This window comes from Heterodontus francisci, chromosome 14, assembly GCF_036365525.1.
Source record: "Heterodontus francisci isolate sHetFra1 chromosome 14, sHetFra1.hap1, whole genome shotgun sequence".
In the NCBI taxonomy this organism is placed as follows: Eukaryota; Metazoa; Chordata; class Chondrichthyes; order Heterodontiformes; family Heterodontidae; genus Heterodontus; species Heterodontus francisci.
The window spans coordinates 65,856,426-65,880,377 of NC_090384.1; the positions used below are offsets into that span (position 1 = coordinate 65,856,426).

The 23,952-nt window shown below is 40.7% G+C and overlaps 1 protein-coding gene across 2 annotated transcripts in view; it reads right to left on the reverse strand.

Annotated features, from left to right (window-relative positions):
* Window positions 1-271: 271 nt before the first annotated feature.
* The window catches only part of sbf2 (SET binding factor 2), a 743,327-nt gene continuing 719,646 nt past the window's right edge, over window positions 272-23,952 (reverse strand). For both annotated transcript variants that reach the window (XM_068046388.1, XM_068046387.1), the window contains 9 exons: window positions 21,429-21,614; window positions 20,426-20,552; window positions 17,760-17,887; window positions 17,386-17,625; window positions 14,988-15,095; window positions 8,330-8,514; window positions 7,854-7,941; window positions 7,423-7,554; window positions 272-1,624 (listed from right to left, as the gene is read on the reverse strand). In XM_068046388.1, the coding sequence (XP_067902489.1) occupies window positions 1,526-1,624; window positions 7,423-7,554; window positions 7,854-7,941; window positions 8,330-8,514; window positions 14,988-15,095; window positions 17,386-17,625; window positions 17,760-17,887; window positions 20,426-20,552; window positions 21,429-21,614 (1,293 nt within the window). In that variant the 3' untranslated portion in view covers window positions 272-1,525. The remainder of the gene's footprint in view (window positions 1,625-7,422; window positions 7,555-7,853; window positions 7,942-8,329; window positions 8,515-14,987; window positions 15,096-17,385; window positions 17,626-17,759; window positions 17,888-20,425; window positions 20,553-21,428; window positions 21,615-23,952) is intronic.

Below are 23,952 nucleotides of genomic sequence, written 5' to 3' on the forward strand. Positions count from 1 at the left end.
GTAAACCTCTCACTAAACCTGAACACTTCGGCATGCAGGTTAGATGTTTCTCGAACATTTGTACTGGATAGTAAAGTAGCACCCTTTTGCTCTTCATTTTTTAGATTGTTCCTGTTGCCGATCTTAAATTTTAACTGTTATTAAAAAAAGTATAAACTTTTAGTTCTATTAAAATTTGCAAAATTCATTTCGCATTCACTGTTTTACAAGCACTTTAGTGTAAACAAATCATAAAACTCAATGCCACATAAAGAAATTTACATAAAACTGATTGAAAAAAATTAGTGATGTTGCATTTAATTCAACAAAGAACTACACAATATCAGTATTTTACAAAGCAGATGAGCGGTATATACAAACTCCACAAATTAAAACAAGGTTATGTGCAAATTGAGGCTACTACTTGAAAATCATTAGCGAAGCTAATATGAAATTATGGACAATTTTAGTAGATTCCAACCTCACAAGTAAATGCACACCTTTTGTTTTACTTTAGCTGTGCATGATAAATCGTTTGGTCCCATATGCATATGACTTACTACATGAATTTTATAATTTGCTAGTGCTCCTTAAAACATTACTTGGTTAAAATTAGGTTCATTTATATCCAGCAATTCAGGGTAGAGAATTATAATCAAATTAAGCCATATATATATATACAACTTCTTCAAAAGTACAAATGTAATAAACATATAAACATGCTATAAAGACACCACAGTCACAAGCTACATAAAATTTTTAAAGTCTTCAGTAAATAACAGGAAATTGTTAAAAGATGGAATAAATTCTTCAGTAGGGCAGTAACACAAACATTCTTCAAAACTCCTTTTTAAAAAAAAAAGTATCAACTGTAAAAAAAAAATTAAGAAAACATTACTAAATTTTAGTATGCAAAACCTCTTTAAATATCAAGGTAAGCTACAGAAAAAACAACACTTGTCCATTTATATACATATTCTACAAAACTGCTGCAACAGAACTGATTCTGATCATTAATGGCCATTTTGACTGTTACTCGGTCTCTGTTTCACAGGTTTGAGTGCAAACATTCCAATGCATTTTAGAGACTTGAGTACTGCTCCGACAGGGTCTTTTTTGCTTTAGATATTGATATGCAGTAAAGTACAAAATTATTGTTATTTTACAAGTTATCCATTTTTGAACAGTTCTAAAATCATGCTATCCACAGTATTTCTGGACTAAGACTTCAATGACTAAAAACTGCATGCAAAACTGTGAAAGCAAAGGATCCATGACTATATTACAGTACTTTAAGGTCTTTAGTGGCTGAAGTGTACATTTCACATTGTTAAAGAGCTATGGGATGTGTTAAGATGTCAGTGCAAGTTTCTTTTGCTGAAGTTGCTTGCCAGATTCTTCTGCTAAACTATTAGTGGTTTTCACCTGCTTGACTGATGTATTCCTTTGACACCTTTATCATCTTGTTTATTTACTTTAGAGGCCACTGGGCTTTAATCTCCTGCAACTGGTGCGATCCCACCTGGTTTTTTTTAAATGCATCTTGTTAGGCGTCTGAAATGCAGTTCTGGATCTTATCCATCCACTGTTGAGCAATCTGTACATCTTGCGCGCAGAAGTTATAAACACGTTTGCTTGTCTTCAACTGCGTTAAAAAGGCAAAAATGTCATTCACCTGAAAGTATTCTAATTATTTACATTTAAAAATATCATTTCTTTTTCAGAAATAATGTATTGTTTACTTTTTGGAATTTACTTTTGGAATTGCATGCGGTAATACAAGTAATCAAGATCACCTAAATGGCTGGGGTGGGGGCTAGGATGGCCGAGTGCACAAATTATTAACTATCAGGTAACAAGGTCAAGACTTTTATGGAATTCCATGATTAGTAGCTTAGATTTCTTTATCGCATTATTAATCTTTTTCCTCCTGAATCAATGACAAATTCAACCAGAGCTTAATGTAATAAAATTACCTGATTCATCGAAGAAACTGAGTACATTTAACTCCAAGATTAACTTGATGTTCTAAACATGGTGGTTTTTGTACCCATCCCAATTCAACCATTTAATTAGAGGAAATAGATACTGGTATAAATTGGTTGCTTGTTACTTTAAAATAAGTTTAAAAGAACTATTTTTATTTCAAATACAGATGCGAACAGTAAAATATATAATGTGTGACTGAAGAACAGTAATAAACTGCATGTCTGTGTATGTTTACTAAACTAAAGATAGGTTTTGATTGACTGGTTTGACCTTTGGATTCATTGCTTCACTCCTGCCAGCCACTATTAACTAAACAAAATGCTAAATACACAGTGTAATTTGGTAAAGTTATGTGCATCCATCAGCATGGCTGTAACATATAGGTACAAAAATGTTATGGGTAATGCATCTGAGTTTTGAAATTCATACAAATATTTTGCCAAAATATGCTTAGACTCCATTGCAGCTCCCCCTTCTATAGAATAATTCTAAAGAATCATCGATTCTTGCATTCAATTGGAGCCAATCTAACACATTGTTTCAGTCTACAATACTTTACTGTGTCATTCATTTTTGCACTACTCATGAAATGTAGAAAGCAAAATCTCATGTATAATCATAATGAATTAAAATTGTGTGCTTGCTCAGAAAATAGTTACTTACAAATATATTCCTTGAAAAGTTAAAATTCATATTACTAAACTAAGAACTTAAAATAATCTATGACCTATATAACGAATTTCATTACTGGGAAAACATCAGCTACTTCTTACTCTTAACAGTCAAAAACATGAAACTCCTGAATTGGCTGCAGATGGGTTTCAGCAGTCTTTGCAACATAATTTGATATTGCATCATTAGTACAGCGTTATCAATTAGAAGAATATACTATTGGAAATGTTTAATTCACTCAAACTTTACCATGGTGATAGAACTCCCATTCTTCTCAATGCATATTCTGGGATCAAAGGAAACCATTTGAAAAAAATAACTGACAAAAGGTTAATGATCTACACTACAATACTTCAGACAAATTCATCAACTAGATAAACTGAAGTGTAAATCGTGGATTGTTCAGTGTTTGGAGATGCACACTGTTTACTCTCAATGTTTACTTATATGGCTTTCAGCTGTGCATAGTAGATAGGTGATGTAACTTATTTTTCGCAGCAGCAAAGTGTTATGTATCCTTGAGGGATTTCAACGATGCATGTTATGTTGATGAGATAATCTAATTCTGTTTCAGCTGTGAGGAGATATTTAATAACGATTTTGTTGGATTGGAACATTTAATGTCATGGTAGCTTTTAACAATGAGTTACACAACTGATTAAAATCCATGGGCCACAGTTTACGCCAAAACATAGCCAAACCATGTAGGATACAGGCAGAGGAAGAACAGTGCATAACTGACAGACAGCAATATAGTGGGTACCTAGTGGAGACAGAGAACAAAGAATGGCAGAAACTGGTCCTCTCCAACTGGAATCTGTGGGGATAAGGAGGATGCTAAGGACAGAATGACCAGAATGCTAACCAAAGCACTGTGGAGCAGGAGGAAATTCAAGGGTTGGGGGCAAAATAGAAAGGTTATCGTCTTAGGCAATTTGATAGAAGGACAGAGAGTATCTTCTGCAGTCATGATCAAGAGCCAAAGAGGGCGTGTTGCTTACCCAATAAGGGTAATGGAAGCAACTGTTAGGGGCGGGGTAAGAGCTAGTTGGTATTGGCCATGTTGCAACCAACAAAATAAAGAACAGCAGGTCCTACTAAGGGAGTATCAGGAGCTAGTTGCTAAATTAAAAAGCAGTTCTGGATGGTGGTTATCTCCAGATTACTACCCAAGCCACACACCAATGGGCATAGGGATAAACAGATCAGGGAAGCAAATGTGTGACTGAAAGATTGGTGTGGTGTGGGAAGGAGGACTTCTAGTTCATGGGATACTGTTAAGAGTTCTGGGGCAGGTTGCACCTGAACTGATTTTGGACCAAGGCCCTTGTAACAAGAATAAATTGGACTGCAGAATGGACTGGTAAGGTGGACGGGAGGGGATGGGGGGGGGGGGGACGGTGGCAGGGAAGATTCAGATGCATATAATAGTCTAAAGACAAAGAATGGATTAGAATAAAGTTCAGAATACAAAGACAGATAAAGATAACAAATACTCAGGGAACAGAAAAGGGTATGGGAAGCAATAGTAAAATGTCTGATAGAAATAAAGGAGTACTGAAAAATAAAAGCTTATTAAATTGCCGGTAAAGAGCATCAGCAACAGAAAGGGGAAACTGGAGACAATAATAGTAAGTGAGGAACTGGATATAATAGGAATAACAGTGTCCCTTCAGACCCAATATGTATGAAGCCCAACAAGGAAGGAGGTGCTGCTAGCCCTAATAATGGGAACTGAACTGAAGGAAATAAGTGAAATAATGATAATAATTGAGGGAAATGTACATAGTACAAAGACTAACAGTAAGGCAATGATGATGAAGCTAAGCAAGATAAGCAGGAGAAAAAGACTGACGGATGTAGAAATGTGGGCATAATTGAAAAGAACAAAGAACAGTACAGCACAGGAACAGACCATTCGGCCCTCCAAGCCTGCGCCGATCTTGATGCCTGTCTAAGCTAAAACCTTCTGCACTTCTGGGGACTGTATCCCTTTATTCCCATCCTATTCATGTATTTGTCAAGATGCCTCTTAAATGTCGCTATCGTACCTGCTTCCACCACCTCCCCCGGCAGCAAGTTCTAGGCACTCATCCTCTGTGTAAAGAACTTGCCTCGCACATCCCCTCTAAACTTTGCCCCTCTCACCTTAAACCTATGTCCCCTAGTAACTGACTCTTCCACCCTGGGAAAAAGCACTCTGTCCATGCCACTCATAACTTTGTAAACCTCTAACATGTCGCCCCTCCACCTCCGTCGTTCCAGTGAAAACAATCTGAGTTTATCCAGTTATCCTCATAGCCAATGCCCTCCAGACCAGGCAACATCCTGGTAAACTCATCTGTACCCTCTCCAAAGCCTCCATGTCCTTTTGGTAGTGTGGCTACCAGAATTGCAAGCAATATTCCAAGTGTGGCCTAACTAAGGTTCTGTGCAGCTGCAGCATGACTTGCCAATTTTTAAACTCGATGCCCCGACCGATGAAGGCAAGCATGCCTTCTTGACTACCTTATCCACATGTGTTGCCACTTTCAGTGACCTGTGGACCTGTACGTCCAGATCTCTCTGCCTGTCAATACTCCTAAGGGTTCTGCCATTTACTGTATACTTCCCACCTGTATTAGATCTTCCGAAATGTATTACCTCACATTTGTCCAGATTAAACTCCATCTGCCATTTCTCCGCCCAAGTCTCCAACCGATCTATATCCCGCTGTATCCTCTGACAATCCTCATCATTATCCGCAACTCCACCAACCTTTGTGTTGTCCGCAAACTTACTAATCAGACCAGCTACATTTTCCTCCAAATCATTTATATATAATACAAACAGCAAAGGTCCCAGCACTGATCCCTGCGGAACACCAGTAGTCACAGCCCTCCATTCAGAAAAGCACCCTTCCACTGCTAGCCTCTGTCTTCTGTGACCGAGCCAGTTCTGTATCCATCTTGCCAGCTCACCTCTGATCCCGTGTGACTTCACCTTTTGTACCAGTCTGCCATGAAGGACCTTGTCAAAGGCTTTACTGAAGTCCATATAGACAACATCCACTGCCCTTCCTTCATCAATCATCTTCGTCACTTCCTCAAAAAACTCAATCAAGTTAGTGAGACACGACCTCCCCTTCACAAAACCATGCTGCCTCTCGCTAATAAGTCCATTTGTTTCCAAATGGGAGTAAATCCTGTCCTGAAGAATCCCCTCTAATAATTTCCCTACCACTGACGTAAGGCTCACCGGCCTATCATTTCCTGGATTATCCTTGCTACCCTTCTTAAACAAAGGAACAACATTGACTATTCTCCAGTCCTCTGTGACCTCACCTGTAGCCAATGAGGATACAAAGATTTCTGTCGAGGCCCCAGCAATTTCTTCCCTTGCCTCCCTCAGTATTCTGGGGTTGATCCCATCAGGCCCTGGGGACTTATCTACCTTAATGCTTTGCAAGACACCCAACACCTCCTCCTTTTTGATAACATGACCCAGACTATCTACACTCCCTTTCCTAGACTCATCAGCCACCAAGTCCTTCTCTTTGGTGAAAAGAGAGATCAACAGAGCTAAGGAGGAATATATTCCACTAAAACAAAACAAACTAGCCATAAGGTGAGAATAAAATTGATGCTATGTACGAGGTACATAAACAATAAATGAGAGGATAATAAGAGGGAATATGATGATTTTAGGGAAGAGATGAAAAAGACAGGAAGGCAAAGAGCAATATGAAATTAAAATATCAAATATAAAAAAAAATTAAAGGGCTAAATTTTACATCCCCCCCAATGGTAGCGGGGTGCGGGGGGGTGGGGTGGGGTGGCATAAAATGGAGCAGGAGGCTTGGGGAGACCTTCCCAACCCATTCCCACCTCCACTTTACACAGGGCGGCAGCCCACTTGATTGGCACCCCATCTACAAACATTCACTCCCTCCACCACCGACGCACAGTGGCAGCAGTGTGTACCATCTACAAGATGCAGTGCAGCAATGCACCAAGGCTCCTTAGACAGCACCTTCCAAACCCGCGACCTCTACCAACTAGAAGGACAAGGGCAGCAAATACATGGGAACACCACCACCTGCAAGTTCCCCTCCAAGTCACACACCATCCTGACTTGGAAATATATCGCCGTTCCTTCGCTGTTGCTGGGTCAAAATCCTGGAACTCCCTTCCTAACAGAACTGTGGGTATACCTACCCCAAACAGACTGCAGCGGTTCGAGAAGGCAGCTCACCACCACCTTCTCAAGGGCAATTAGGGATGGGCAATAAATGCTGGCCTGGCCAGCATCGCCCACATCCCATGAATGAATAAAAAAAAATGATCAGTGTGAATCACTTCTTGGTTGGTCTTCAGTAAAATATACTTGTATGCATATGGAGTTTAGCAGTTTTATCGTCCTTTCCCAGATGCCTCAGGCAACACTGGTAACACTCCACAAAGCAGTAACTAGTTGAGAATAGATTTCAAATTAGGTCAGTCAAAAAAAAAAAGGTGATGTACTAAAGCTACAGGGAAATCCTGTGTAATAGCATGTAATCCCTGACTAGAAATTCTTCCCTTCAAAGATAACAGGATATATATGCACAAATGGTTAAAATAATTAATTATGTCTCCATTGATCATTACATTCCTAATGGATTAAAGAGAATATTTGACCCAGATGCACTCCCTGGTCTCAGGAAGATGGTCATACTTTGCCTTTATTACTGTTGCGAAATTCTTGTGTTGCAAGTGGTGTCACAACAACAATCTAATTAAGGAGTAAGATAAACAAACTTACATCAAAGAATGCTCTCTCGTTTGAATGCTTAGGTGCACCTAATGTTGATGATGCTGGAATAACTGACTCAACCTCTGCCAGGTCTATGAACCCTCTGGGGTTTGTATCTTCGCCAGTGTCATAATACCGTAACTTGAAGATAAAGTGAATAAATCAGATGGGAAGAACAGTTATACCAAGTTACTGTTACAATTCTCAATACACCGCCAATAAGCTGAAGTTGAGTTCAAGAATCATGATTCCAACAAGACATATGACACATACACAATGGAACATCTGTGGCTTAAGTGATGTAAAATAAAACCCAGAGTCCAATTTAAGTGCATAATTTTCAGTTATAGATATGAATGGTTAAGATGTTCCAGTACATCAACCTGCTTAAATTGTATTCACATCAAGAGTTAAAATGCTGAATAGAAATATGACTTTACCTGGTGTTTAGTTATATCGAGAACAAACCATCGAGGTTTCCACCCTTTCAGTAAAGCACCTCTCTTGTAAAGCACACCTTCAAACGATCTGCAAAAATTGAAATAAAAATGACTCAAAGAATACAGAAAATTTCTTTGTGTTTTTCTGAAAACAATTAATTTAAAAGGTTGAAGTTTAAAAAGCATTTCAGTATTTCCAGAGTAACTAGACATACTTTTCAAATCAGCTTCCCTTTGGTTGACATTTTATACTTTTTACCTATGAGAAACTACCAGATGTTGTGCAGGGATATCCATGACTTTTACTTATATATGTTAGATTCAGAGATTTTAAACTATTAAATATCCATTCTTAGAATGAAAGCCTGAAAATAAGTTGGTAACTCAAACAGATTTGTTTGGGAGATGGAGTGCTAGAAAGAGACAGGCTAAGAATTGAGGGAAGAGAGGGTCAGCAATTTAGAAAATGACCACACCTGTTCTCCACATCCTTGGAAGAAAACTGATTATATAGAGTTGCTGCTCTCCTCGTGTTTACTCCATTAGAAGGTGATGTAGTGGTGCTCCGATCATTCTCACCAATCCCACTGTCTGCCAAATGTAGCATGGACCTTCTCTGAAAGGACTGCACATTAGATGCCATGAGTGATGAAACAGCTCTCTGTTGCAACAGAAATGAAGACAACTTAAAAAACAATGTCAGCAATGCACTGTTTTCTGTAATACGTTCTGGCCTATTGTCAACTTGTTATCTGGTACCACCACCTATGCATGTTTTACAAAAATGAAAAAGGACATAAATAAAGTGCTCTACATGCAAGCCAACACATAAAAAAAAATTGGAAAAGCTGGGCTAAATCTTGCTGGAGCAAGGCATCTCACAGTATGTGCGGCTAGTTAAGGCATTTTCTTGCACCTATTAACACAAATATAATTTGTGCTGTAACTTGCTGGAAGTCTGAGCTGATAATGACAACGGGTTAAGGGTGTGAGGGCAACAAGCAGTCCAGGACCTTAGTGAACACAGGACTAACATCGTATCTCCTTAATCAATAAGATTTAAGGATTGAGAAAGAAGAGGAACAATGGAGAACAAGGGTGAATTCGAATCACATAGGTACAGAACAAAAAACACAGAAGAGAGACAGAGAGGAAAATTTTCTTCTTAAAATTTGGAATATTTTAAACCTAAGAAGAATTTACTACATGCAGAAATGAGACTCAACAGTTTAAATTATTCCCTTTAAGCTCAGAGAGATTGGCTGGGAATTAACAAGAAGGCAGTGGGCCCCCACCCCCACTGGCTGGAAAGTTGGGGGTGAGCCCGCCTCTGCTGGCCGTGGAAACCATGACGCTACTTTGCATGGCTCAGGCAATTAATTGCCTGAGGTTATGACTTTTGCCCCTCTGAGGCAGGATGTCCGGCTTCCAAGAGCTGCCAGCCAATCAGAGGATCGGTAGCTCTTCACTCCTAGCAGCGTCAATAGGATTGGTGGCCACTGCTGGGACTGCAGCAGGCCCTGAACCCAGTCAGCGATAGAGGCCAGAAAATAAAGGTAACTGGGGTCAGGGCTCGCCGGTGCTAATCAGCCAGGCCGTGGCTAGGGGGAGGGTCGAGGGACAATCGTGGGGGAGGGAGGGAGTATGGGTCAATCGAGAGGGAGGAAGGTCAATCGGGGGGGGGGGGGGGGGGGGGGGGGGGGAGGGGGGAGAGGGTCGATTGCGGGGGGCTTCCAGCGGGGGCGACTTGTACTGCTGGGGGGGCCCTCCAGGTTTTACTGGGTGGTCTCCTTAGGTGGCGAAGTGCCCATCTGCCATTGGTAAAACACCAGCGGTGGCAGGCTCGTGACATGCACCCCCCCCCCCCCCCCATGCCACCCGATTTTATGCCTCCCCCGCCTTCCAGCCGCTCCCAGTGTTTTGGGGGGGGGGGGGGGGGGAGGGGTCTAAAATTCCGACCATTGATTAGCATTGTTAAAACGGTACGTTTGCTGTTAATTATGAGCTCAAACTCTCTCTGGCTACTTTAATGGGCTATTAGAGAGCATATCAATTTCTTAAAACTAATGGGGAGGCTAAGGGTGAAATGCCATTTGCGGGAAACAAACGGCAGAGCAGTGTAAATGGACCTGCAAGTTCTGAACATTTACACGGCGTTTCTTTTCTTTCCCTGAGCTTTCTGGCCGATTTGCAATGGTGTGCGATGTGAATTCACTGTTATTTTTCCAGGAAGATTTAAGAACATAAAGAATAGTAGTAGGCCATTTAGCCTCTTGAACCTGTTCCTCCATTCAGTGAGATCATAGCTGATTTATGTCCTAACTCCATATACCCACCTTCGCCCATATTCCTTGACACTTTAACATAAATCTATCAAACTCGGTTTTAAATAAACAAGTGACCCAGTATCAAATAGCATTTGCAAAAGAGAGTTGCAAATTGCTACCGCTCTTTCCATGAAGTGTTTCCTAACTTCAACTTCACTCCTGAAAGGCCTGGCTCTAATTTTTAAGGCTATGATCCCTAGTCCTAGATTCCCCAACTAGCGGAAATAGGGTAGATAGAAACTATCAGCTCCCTGTAATATCTTGAAAACTTACAAATCCCCCCTTCATCTTCTAAATTCCAGGGAATACACCCTGAAATTCCATGTTCACGTAATCTCTCCTTGTAGCTGAACTCATGTGGTCCAGGTACAATTCTAGTAAATCTATGCTGCAGACCCTCCAAGGCCAATATATCCTTCCTAAGGCGTGGTGCCCAGAACTGCTCAGGGTAGTCCAGTGTAGTCGAACTAGGGCTTTGTACAGCCGCATCATGACTTCTAACCCCTTGTATTCTAGTTCTAAATTCTAGATATAAAGGCCAGAATTCCAACAGAATTTTTGAATACCTTTTGTACCTCTCCATGACATTTTAATGATCTATGTGCTTGGACCCTTAAGTCTCTTTGGACCTCCACTGCTTCTAGCTTTTCACCATTTAGAAAAGTACTCTGATCTATCCTCTTCAGGTCTAAAGTGGATGATCTCACACTTACACTGAAATCCATTTGTCACAGGTTTGCCCATTCACTTAATCTATTAATATCTCTTTCTAATGTTCAGTCCCCACCTCAAAATCCACTCCCTCGCCAGTGATTCCAACCCTCTCCCCGGCAAACCTCTGAGACTGAACCAAACTGTTCATGACCTTGATGCCATATTTGATGAGCTTTCAACCACATATCTGTGCCATCACCAAGATTACCTATTTCCACCTCTGTAACATCACCCATCTCTGCCCCTATCTGAGATATCTGTGCTCTTTTAATTCTGGCCTCTTGAGCATCCCTGATTTTAATCGCACCACCGTTGGTGGCCATGCCTTCAGCTGCCTAGGCCCTAAGTTCTGGAATTCCTTCCTTAAACCTCTCTGCCTCTCTTTCCCCCTTTAACATACCCCTTAAAACCTACTTCTTTGACCAAGCTTTTGGTTAACTTGCCCTAATACCTCCTTATGTGGCCTGTGTCATATTTTGTTTTATAATGTCTCTGTGAAATGCCTTAGGATATTTTATTCTGTTAAAGGTGCTAAATAAATACAAGTTGTTGTTTGTAATGTCATGCTTCCATCTACACTGTTTATAATGCTGCCTATCTTTGTGTCATTGGCAAACTTGGATACTGAAGTTCTTTATCCCATCATCTAAGTCGTTAATAAATTGATCTGATGGCTCAATAAAAAACATACAACTGAAAAAGATCTCCATAACAAGCTACATTTCTTTTTATTACGTTTGACTTCAAGGTGGCTAATTAGGGTTCTGTGTTCACATCTGCAATTGAGCTGGTTTTTCCTGTGAAATCTGAAACCCAATGGCCTCATGGTAGATGGCTTATGAATAGAAACAGTTGCAATGGAAACGTAGTGGGACATAGATTTGTTAAAACTTAAGCTGCAGCTAAAGCAAAAATTCCATCAATTCTAATGTAGGGGGAAAAAGATCATCTTTGCAAGCAGTGGATTTAGACATTTTTGAAGGGACTTTAATAGTGCAAAACCTATTCTTGAGTCTGGCAACATGCTTCCTACAAATGTGATTTTTGTGCTAAGTCATATCCAGGAGAAGTGTAGAGAACAAAACATGGGCCTGTACGCGGCTACTTCTGTAGATCTCACCAAGGCGTTCGATACAGTCAGCCAGGAAGGACTTTGAAAGATACTATCTAGATTGGGGTGCCCTCCAAGGTTCCTCATCATTCTCCAACAACTACGCAAAGGTCAAGCAGAATGGAGCCCTCTTGGACAGCTTCTCTATTGCGAATGGTGTTAAGCAAGGGCATGTTCTGGCACCAACCCTTTTCACGATTTTCTTCTGTATGATGCTTTAAGAGGAAAAGGCAGGATTGACAGAGGACATATACATCCGCTTCCGAACAGACAACAGTCTCTCTAACCTGCGACGACTACTGGCACATACCAAAACCACAGAAGAGCTATCGTGGAGCTTCAGTTTGTTGCCAATTACACCCTTCTGGCACACACGGAGGAGGCAATTCAGCTCATTGTAAACAGTTTCTCTGATGCAGCAAATGCCTTCAGCCTTACCGTTAGTCTAAAGAAAACAGAAGTGCTGTACCAATCACAGCCTCGAGGAAACTTCAATCCACTGCAGATCAGCATAGATAGTAGCAACCTCAATGTAGTTGAAGTTTACCTATCTAAGTAGCATTATCTCAAATGATGCCACTGTCAACAAGGACATAGACAATCAACTGTCCAAGGCCCACACCACAGTTCCTTTGGCTGCCTCTCGAGGCGTGCCTGGCAAACCATTCACTATGCATCTCTACCAAAATTCAAGTATAAAGAGCGGTTGTCATCACCACCCTCTTGTATGGGTCAGAATCATGGGTTCTGTACAGAAAACAAATCGACTGCTGGAGCACTTCCATCAAGGCTGTCTTCAATCCATGAACATCAGATAGCAGGACTACATCACAAGCAATGAAGTCATCAACACAGCCAATCTGTCCAGCATTGAATGCATTCTCTTATAATGCCAACTGTGCTAGGCAGGACACGTGTCATGCATGGAAGATTCCAGAATGCCAAAAACAGTGCTTTATGGTGAACTACGCTCCAATAAGTGAGATAGAGGTGCACCTTGCAAACGTTTCAAAGACTAGCTGAAAAGACAGCTTTATCTGGCAGACATTGACCAATGGGTGTGGGAGCAGGAGGCTGCCGACTGAGGCATCTGGCTCACAACAACCAGGAAAGCAACCTACAAGATCGAAACAAACACGAGGCTGCTGAAGAAAGGCGCAGACAATGGAAGGAATCTGCTTATACCAGAGCTCCTCCAAACCAGGATTTCTTGTGCCCCAACTGATCAAGAGTCTGCAGATCAAGAATTGGCCTCTACAGTCACCAATGATCATGCCAACTACCACAGAGACAAGCCTTCCCATGTTCTTCACCTGCGAAGAATCTGCCATCATCATCCAGCCGGAAATTTTGATTTTTGATTAATTTCAATCCATTATCCAGTTTTTTTTTAAGTGTACTGTGATTCAGCAATTATCCTGCAATGGTTAAACCATATTTGCCATAAAAATAATCATCACTACCAAGTGCCTGAAGCTGCTTAACCCTTTCCATAATTAACCAGAAATCTTAGTCGATGTCTGTATACCATGCGGAACATGATTATGGCTATTAATAGTTCAGAAAGACTTTGCTTACCTACAATTTGTAAATTCAACAGCAATTTTTCTAAAAATCCTGATACAGTAGGAAACCCAAAAAGCAACCAAAATATTTTAAGGCAACATCCAATTCATGGCAAACATTCTGTTCTGGTAAAAGGTCATCAACCTGAAATGTTAACTCTGTTTCTCTCTCCACAGATGCTGCCAGACCTGCTGAGTGTCACCAACATTTTGCTTTTATTTCAGATTTCCTGCATCCACAGCTTTTGAATCCAATTCAACAAGGCAGACTGTGCTTCTGCAGCACAGATTCTTTGGAAAGTCCTCTTTTCTTCTGATGTTTGGTAAAACGTAAGTGAAAGTTAATTGCCAAACCGGGGAATAACATTGGTAGATTTTGCAAATTAAATTTTCCCAGTTGATTTTTTGAAAAAATGTGATGCCATTGAAGATGAGCACTCCTACACATTACAACAGTGACTGCACTTCAGAAGTACTGCATTGGCTCTAAATTGCTTTGGGATGTCTTGAGGTTGTGAAAGGCACAGTATAAAGTTCTTTTCTTACCTTCTTGAAATTCATCTACTAATCAAAATATATATGCTAAAAGGTAGGCAAAATAAGTGGAATCCACTGAACCAGAAAGTTACTTTCCCAATACTCTTAAATTCCCTCTGTGTCCATTCATTTTGGCTGCCTCTGGACTAGAGTCAATTACTTCTATTTTGTCTTGGCTCCAAAAAGCTCCTTTGTCCTGTCTCCTCCTCTTCCTGTCACCCAGTCATTGTATCATTCCAGGCATTTTGTTCCCCTCCCCCAATCTCACTTCAACCCATGACTACTCTACCTTCTGACTCTCTGGCTGCCCTTGCAGGTTGTATTTTCCCCTTGGATAAGCACACAGCTATCTTCTGTACCTCTTGGCATTCTGGAAGGGGCCATGAAGGCTCCTGTTGCTGCCTCCTCACAAGCAGCAAACTAAACTGCTCCATCTTCCTCTCTTGCTCATCTTGTACTCAATGCACCTGGCAGGGGCCAACCTTGCTTACTTTTTCTTGTTTTGTTCACTCCAACTAATAGGCCAACAATCAATACCCCTCCAACATTTCCCTTCAGAAAGTCAATTCATTCTTGAACAAGGGCTTTGTCATCCACTACCTTACTGTGGATGATTCCATTGACATCCAGGCTTTGACTGAAACTACCCTCCTTTTTCTCATTTACTACATTCTGCCCTTTGATGACATCATCCACAGAAATGAAGCCAGCTTCCACAAAGACCAATAACACACAGCTCTACCTCTCCAGCATTTCTCATGACCATTGGCCTTGTGTTGGTAAAACGTTGCTACTACTATTATTTCTATTGGAAGACTTTTGTCTTCTGCTAAAGCAACACACTGGGATAGTACCATATTCTTAACTGTGATGTACTTACAGTTTGCTCTGCTTTTATATCTTCTTTGAGACTGACTTTTACTCGATCCCAGACTGGTTTCCACCATTCAGGACTTTGGCTCAATTCATTCTCTAGCCTTTCAATCTCCTGTAATACAACATCCCAATCAAATTCAAATACAGATAGCTTAGCTTAATGAAGCAAAATTGATACCAAGGTTGAACCTCCAAGTATGGAAACAAAGCTCATTTGGACTGATCAAGTAAAAATGCCTTTAAGGAGTTAGATTTTTATCATGCTTACCTGAAATAGTGATAATTTGACACTTATTAATCTAATACACATACACATATTTATACCATTGGTTCATCAACACTTTAACTCTTGCAAATATTAATAATCTGGCAGATGTATAGTCAAACACTGGATATTCAAACACTGGAAAGTAGGCCATTTAGCTCATCGAGCCTGTTCCGCCATTGAATCAGACGATGATTGATCTGTACCTCAATTCCATTCATATGCCTTTGATCTATAACCCTTGATACCCTTACCCAAGGAAGATCAATCGATCTCAGTCCTGAAAACTTTAATGATTCCGTATCTGCAGCCTTTTGGGGGAGAGCATGTTCCAGATTCACACTTCCCCTTGTGTAGAAAAGTGCGTCCTGATTTCACTCTTGAATGGCTTGGCTCTAATTTCAAGATCTTTCCCCTTCTTCTGGATTCCCTCACCAGAGGAAATAGTTTCTCTGTATTAACACCATCAAATCTTCTTGTCATTTTAGATCACCTCTCAACCTTCTAAACTCAAGGGAATAAAGTCAGGTTTATATAACCTGTCCTCATAATTTAACCCTTTAAGCCCTAGATCATTCTGCTGCATCTCCGTACATCTTTCCTGAGGTACCCAGAACTGAAAAGGAGTACTCTATGGGTTCTGATCAAAGCTCTGAACAAGTGAAGCATCACTTCCTCTTTTTATTCCAGCCTTTTTGAGATAAAGGCGAACACATCATTAGCCTTTTGATTACTTTTTGTACCTGCCAACTAGCTTTTAGTGATTTGTGTATATGGACAGCCAAATTTCTGCTCCTCCACAGTTCCTAGTTTCTCACTATTAAGGAAATATTCCCATTTGTCTTTCTTGGATCCAAAGTGGATAAATGCAACTTCTCCACATTCAACTTCAATTGCCACAGTTTTTTCACTCGCTTAGCTGTGTTGCTTTGCAACTAGCTGCTTCTATCTGCACAACTTACTGGGCTGAATTTTATTAGCTTGCCACAAATCGCGCTTTGAAATTGGCAGCCTTCAGGCACGGATGCACCGCCACTGAGTCAATGCAATATTTTGCATTGGGGCTCAGTTAAATATCATTTAAATAGGCAGGGCGGAACAGCCGCCCCGATGACGTAGAGGGGGCGGCAGCTCCATCCCTGGCAGCGTCATCCAGTGCCACTGCGCTGGTGCTAAGGACTTCAAGCCCTTAGGAACGAAGTGAAATTTTAAAGGGACATTTCTGTGCATCGTCTTTAAAAAGGTAATTAAAAGCTGGAGGCCCTTTCCCAAACCCCCCAATGTTTTTTTATTGGCCTATATATCGATAACTTATTTCATTCCCAACTCGAGCTCTCTCTCCTCCACCCCCCCCGCCAACCTCGTCACATTTGACCTTTAACCCCTTCCGACCATCCCCACAGCCAATAAAAAGTGTTTTTCCCACTCTCCCCCCCACCCTGCCTTGATAATTTCACTCCTCCCTCCTCCCTCCTCCCCACCAGTGTCTCACCCTGAATCCCCAAATGGGGCTCAAAGCACGGGACTTCCGGCAACAGGCTGCTGGCCACAATATCAACATGGGACGGCCGCCCGGTCCAGATAAGTTAACTAACATTTTTTTGAATACATTTGAGTAAGCAAATGAAGGCCCTGCTGCTTGGCCGGGCAGGCCGCACCGAGGTCTTGCCGCCGGCGGTAAAATGGCCTTCTCAGCGTCGGAGGTGGTGGCGGGCCTCTCCCACATGTATTTTATGGCCGCCCCCCCACCCCCCGACATCAAGGGGCTGGTAAAATTCAGCCCACTGTGACTACAGGTAAATTAGCTACCATGCCTGCTAACTTATGTACATACAATAAACTACTGAGAAGCAGAAATTTCTTTAGACCGCATCCCTGTTAAAGCCATATCCACTAAAAATCTCTCTGTAGTGCGGTTTTAGACTGTCACTCGACATGGATCAATAGATGAATGCACAATCAGTTTTCCATGCTGATGGTAATATCACCACATATTGGTGAGACAAACATGAAGGCCACCAGCAACTGCATTTGTCAAATAAAACTCTGCTGCCCTTACCCCCATTAATTGCATTGTTATCCTTATTTAGTGCCACTGGAAAAAAGTAATTAACATTTAGGTTAATTTTGTTTCTACCTCAAGGAGTTTGGTAATAGCGTCCGGCTGCACCTTGCTGACATTGTCGTAACATGGCCACACTACTTTTCTGTGGGTTTGTGGAACTGAACCATCGGTCTGCTCTAGTTCCTCAGTAGCACCTGCTTTTACAGTGACCATGTCCCACTCATAGGAAGGACCACTAGAAAGCGTCTCTCCTGTGTAGTAATCCCACTTCTTCAGAGCAGAAATGTTTATGCAAGGCCTTAGTACATGTTTCTACAAAGAAGAATTTACTGTATTATTTAAAAAGAAACAACACTGAAAACATAAAATGTATACATTCAGATTTTACTCAGATGCAAATATTTAAAAAATAATTGATCAAATTTACAGTTATATAAATGTCATACCTCCCCTTCTTCAGGACTATACAGATAGCTGAAGAAAACAGGTCCTTTCTTGTGAATTCTGTCAATGCATTCCCAAATACAGATTCCTTTTTTTGCCTGCTTGTCCACTTTGTCCTCAAATAAAATTCCTAGTAAAAAGGATCAGTGTCCACATTAGTTTTAACTCAAATATTGATTTGTAGAAAAGAAAAACAATTCAGAAGATATTTTATCATACAAATCTTCAACAATAAAGCTAAGTATTTTTAATCCAATGTTTAAATTCAAAGCAATGCACATCGGTAATCTAATTTCTCAGATCCTTCCTTGGGATCAGTTCCTTTCATATAGGGGCCCAGAGAGATTTTAATTCAGGTTACACTAAATCAGTAACCAAGACAGGTGAGATACAAATTTTGTGAATCAGTGATCAGTAGGTGTCAGAATCTTGCATCTCCAAAAGCTCAATCAAAATGCAGCATCAGAAGAAATCACTAAAGAATATTTCTACTAATGGAACATGAGGGGACCTCAAGGAGCTGTTTCAATCTATGGAGATATTAGGATTGTGTCATCACAGTGAAAAAAAGACACAGAATCATAGAATAGTACAGCATAGAAGGAGGCCACTTGGCCTACTGGGTCTGTGCCAGCTCTTTTGAAGCGCAATGCAGTTAGTCCCATTCCCCTGCTCTTTCCACACATACTTGCAATTTTTTCTCCTTCAAGTATTTATCCAATAAAGTTGCTTCAACTGTTTTTGTTACCCTTAATTAGGAAAGTAAGGGAGGAAAACTGTTATCACATTTCCACTTCTCAGATATCACAAAGCAGCTTAAGCTGATCTTCTTGGTTGTAAATACATTGATTTATATTTACTTCCAGTTAAAATGCACGGCAATTAGCAATATTATACCATGACTAGCTATGCAATATTGTTAACAACAAACATAAAGCTACATGTTAAGCTATCCGACCTCTCATGTTGAAAATATTTATTGTATGTTGTGGGTTATTGTGATTTTGATGCCATTTCTTGGACTGCAAATCTACAAGAATGGCCGAGATTTAGCAGTCAGTGGCAACAGTGACAGCTTGAAGAAAGCTGCTCACAAAGATCTGGTGATCTCTGAGGCGTGCATATTCCCTTTTCCAATGCCAATTTGAATCTGGCGCAAGTCAAGGGGGACCTCCAGGCATCCTGTAACAATGATGTCATCAAGCAGGGTAAGCAGCCAATCACATTCAAGCATATCCACTCAAACTAGGATGTTAAAATGCACCGAATATAAAATTTTTATTTAAAAATGAAACAGAGTGCAATGAATCATTGGGACATACACATGGGATTAAGGAAGAAACTAAAATATTAAAAACAAAAAAAATTGTGTATTACAATATGGAGAAATTAACATTCCACAACATAAAATTAGTTTTTCCAGAGACAGTGAGGCCGTTTAGCAGTAATTATGAACTTAGAATTCCTTGAAAAACCCAGCTACATATCATTCATCAAGATATAACTGTTTCAAGGGGAATCATGTAAAAGGGGAAGAGGGCAACTTTTCATAAGTTCAGTGACTTCTATTTGATTGACATCTGGTGGGGTGGGGGGGGGGGGGGGGAGAGTGGCGGGAGGTGGATCTTCAACAGCACACCCTATGGCGAAGCGTAGAATCACTGGCAGCAACTTCTGGATTTCTGCATTTTACTATGCATGTGCAGGCTCTAGAAGTTACTGTCAGTTTCAGAAGAGTAATGACTGAATGCTGACATTTTCGCTGTCATTATTACTGCAAAATCCAGGCCCTAATTCATCAAAATCAATCTTCCAGCTGAAATGTATTGCAAGTGTTTTTTTTTAGAAAGAGGTAACTGTAATGTGTGTAATATGATAACCATTCTGCAAATACCAGAACACTCGGGTTACGCATCAATGATTTTGATACAAACCCATGTGCTCCTAGGCACCTGCAATATGAAAAGTATCACGTGTGGAGTCTACTAGCACTTTTGCAAAATAGTCCACTATTCCAGACTACATAATATTAATGTAATGATTAATTATATTAGTATAAATATTATTGTTAGGTTGGCTCAGACGGCAGCACTTCTGCCCCAAGTCAGAAGGCTATGGATTCAAGCTCCACTGCGGATTTGAGAACACAATCTAGAATTAAGAGTGCAGTATTGAGAGAATGCTGCATTTTTGGAAAACCTGTCGTTTGGATGAGAAGCTAAACCATCTGCCTACTCAAGTGGATGAAATCAATCCCATGGCATTATCTGAGGTTATCTGCAGGTTCTCTGGGTGTGTTGGCCAACATTCCTCCATAAACCAAAACCACTAAAATCACATTATCTAGTCATTCATTCATTTGCTGTTCATAGAATCTTGTTCTGTGTAAATTGGCTGCTGTGTTTGCTTATGTAATAATAGTGCCTGTGCTTCAACAGTAATTCACTGGTTGTAAAGCACTTTGGGATGTCCTGAGAATGAGATAAAATTCTACATAAATGTAAGTTTTTTCTTTCTTATTAACTTGTGAATGATGTATTACTGTACACGCTAATGTAAAAAGACTAAGCTACAAATCAGAGAACAATACTGTCTGTTTCATACACTTAATAAAATTCATTACTCCTTGGAAAGCTAACAGACAAATATTTTGACGGGTAAAGCATACCATGTTCTATTCTTTCATAATCAGAGTCCAGCAGGAAGGTTTTGTAGCGATTGGACACATAATGGTAGGCCAAGAACTTCAGATAATACTGGTTGAACTCAAATTCCATAGGATACTGGTGATGAATCTACAGGAAAAATACAATTCAAGAAGCGTAAGCAATATGGATAAAAAAGAAAAATGCAAAAACTGAAAACCTGAAAAAAAACAATGATAGGCTAACATTTCCAATAGTTATCTTTTTTCCAGAATTGACAAGATTATCTTGCTGAAATGTTAACTGGTGTTAACATACAAGATAACTCATAAGCTCAGTGGTTTTCAATATGTGGGGCATAGCAGCATTTTAGTTCAAACCACCATTTGATCGGGGAAGCCCAGTTGTCAGTAAGATAATGCCTAGAGGAAGAACCTCCCATCAAGATGGCAAAAAAAACACACCAATGAACTTTACCTGCACATAAGTACAGAAAAAAAGACAGCACATTTTCAGGGTATAATTAAGATAAACCAGTTTGGCCATGTCATTTGAACCCTTTGCTGTGTTACCTTACTTTAACCTGTGTGTTAATGTGGCTAAAATTCTAATTCTTTCAAATGCAACTGCCCACAGACTGCTAAGCTTAGTTTGATCCAGCTTTAATGTGTACACATACAGAGATGAGCTTTAATGGGCGTGATTTTAAAGCCCCTCCACCATTGGGAACAGGCAGGCCTGTACCGGTCTTGGCGGCATTGGTGCTGGACGCTGTTGCCGGCGACGGCTCGCCCATCCCCTTCATCGTGGGGGGTGGGCGCTGTGGCCATGCAAATGAGCCGCCGTGTTTGAAATCGGGGCGATTTCGTGACGTGGTCCCCATGCGGCGGGGCTCATTTTTTTACCGCCTACTTTGGTTGCGGAGTCTTAAAATGCAGCCCAATGTGTTTGATCTATTTTTGCATCTATCATTTTTCTTGTATGAAACTGATCTGTAAAATTTGTGGACAATCAAATTTTCTTTACCTGGTGCACACAATCTAGAAACTGCAGGAAAACTGGAGCAAAGCCACTTCCCTGGCTATTAGGAGTTAGATTACTACGTTGGCTGAACTTGTGGCCAAAGGACAACCATTCCTTTTCAATCAGTATTTTAAAACCTTCGAGTGTTCTGTAGAATGGATCACACAGCAACTGCACCAAGGAAACCACCTTTAAAAAAAAAGAAAATGAAGGGACAGGTCAGGATATCTGCAGAGCTTTATATGCTCACAGCCAGCTTTTGATAAGCTGGTAAAATTTATAAGGACTGCACCACTTTAGACATTATGGTATATTAAAACAAGAGAGAAACGTTTCCACCTATTGGGAGGGATTTTGGATTGTTGGAGAGAGTGGGCGGTTGCTAAAACTTGCCCCCTGGGTCATCGAGCCTGTTTCCCAACGCGACGGGCATGCTCAGATTTCGGGCCACGCAGACGGGAGCCGGAAGAGGCAACCCGCCCCTACTTCTTAATTGGCCACTTAAGGCCATTAACAAGCTTGTTGTCAGCTCGATCGGGGACAGATTTGGATTTTCTTTTCATGGATTGGGTTCAATGCACCATCAGAATCACGACATGGAGGAGGAGACAGTGACATAGCGGAGAGCAATCTGTTTTTTACGAATAAAGTATATTTTGGAAATAAAAAAAAACATAGCGGAGAGCAATCTGCACTGGCCGGACAGAGGCAAAAGGCAGCACTGAAGAGAGAAGACTGTGAGATGGCCTTCACTGTGTTGTCAGCAGAAATTATGCAAAGTTATTAGCAACAGCAAACTACCAAGGTACGCTGAAGAGATAGGATTCAATACAGACCGAAATAAAAACAGAACATTCTGCTAACACGCGGGTAAAGTCTATTAGCATCCGAAAAAAGGACAGGCTAACATTTAAAGTTCAGACCCTTTTTATGCGCACCCTTCCTTATTTCTCCTCCTTTGAGTGTTTATTTGTCCTCATGCCTCTGTTTTTACTGTTAGAACTGACTACATCTGCACCTGAGATGTTAATCTGTCTTTTCTCTTTGGGGAAGGTTATGGACCTACTGCCTATTTGTAGCACCCAAGCATAGCATAGCGTAGCATGCAGATATACTTTCTGTCACTAATTGTAAAGGCTCAAGTGTCTGACAAGTGAATTTATCAGGTGCAGAAAAGATTTACGAGAATTTTTCCAGGGATGAAGGATTTCAGTTACATGGATAGTCTGGAGAAGCTGGGGCTATTCTGCCTCGAGAAAGTTGAGAGGAGATTTGTTAGAATTGTTCAAAATGAGGAGGGGTCTGGACAGAGCAGATAGGGAGAAACTGCTCCCACTGGAAGAAGGGTCAAGAGCCAGAGGACACCAATTTAAAGTGATTGGCAAAAGAACAAAAGACGGCACGAGGAAAACTCTTTGTATGCAGTAAGTGGTTAGGATCTGGAATGCACTGCTTGAGAATGTGGTGGAGGCAAATTCAATTGTAGCTTTCAAAAGGGAATTGGATATTTATCTGAAGAGAAAAAAATTGCAGAACTACGGGGAAAAGGTGTGGGACTAGCTGAATTGCTTTTGCAGAGATCCAGCACAGATATGATGGGCTAAATGGCCTCCTTCTGTGCTGTAACCATTCTATGATAAAACTACATTAGCAAGGTCATAAATTGCATTCAAGCACACAGTGTTTACAGATGATTCCAAGCACCAAAGATTACTCTTTAAATCAAGGGATAATGACATGAAGTCAAAGGACCACTGAGATTATTTCTTTGGTGTGTGAATGAAATCTACAGACTGTACCGAGTGTGCCATGTCAAAAGTAATCAAGTATCTGAGGAAAAATAAACACTTCAGAAGTTTATTTTCTTGTATACACATGCCTAGAGTATCTCCTCCAGTAAGTGCTAAGAAATTGCTGAATATTAGGTATATACTTAAAAAAGATGTTTTACTTGTTAAGATTTTATGCAGTTTAAAGTGAGAAAAATAATCTTCAATGAATACAAAAATAATACAGGGATCATTTGAAGTGACTGTCAACTAAACTTAACAGAAGGGATGTAAAAAGCCCCACATCGCACGCCAAAAATAATGACATTAAATTAAGAATTTTTGGGATGCTTATCGGGGAACTGTGTAAAAAAAAAATACTATAAGGAGCAGGAGTTGATTACGATGTAGAACCTATATACCATACTTGCTGGCATAAGTCTTTTAGGTTTTATTTTATTTTATTTATTTATTTAGAGATATAGCACTGAAACAGGTCCTTCGGCCCACCGAGTCTGTGCTGACCAAGAACCACCCATTTATACTAACCCTATAGGGGCGGCACAGTGGCGCAGTGGTTAGCACCGCAACCTCACAGCTCCAGCGACCCGGGTTCAATTCTGGGTCCTGCCTGTGTGGAGTTTGCAAGTTCTCCCTGTGTCTGCGTGGGTTTCCTCCGGGTGCTCCGGTTTCCTCCCACATGCCAAAGATTTGCAGGTTGATAGGTAAATTGGCCTTTATAAATTGCCCCTAGGATA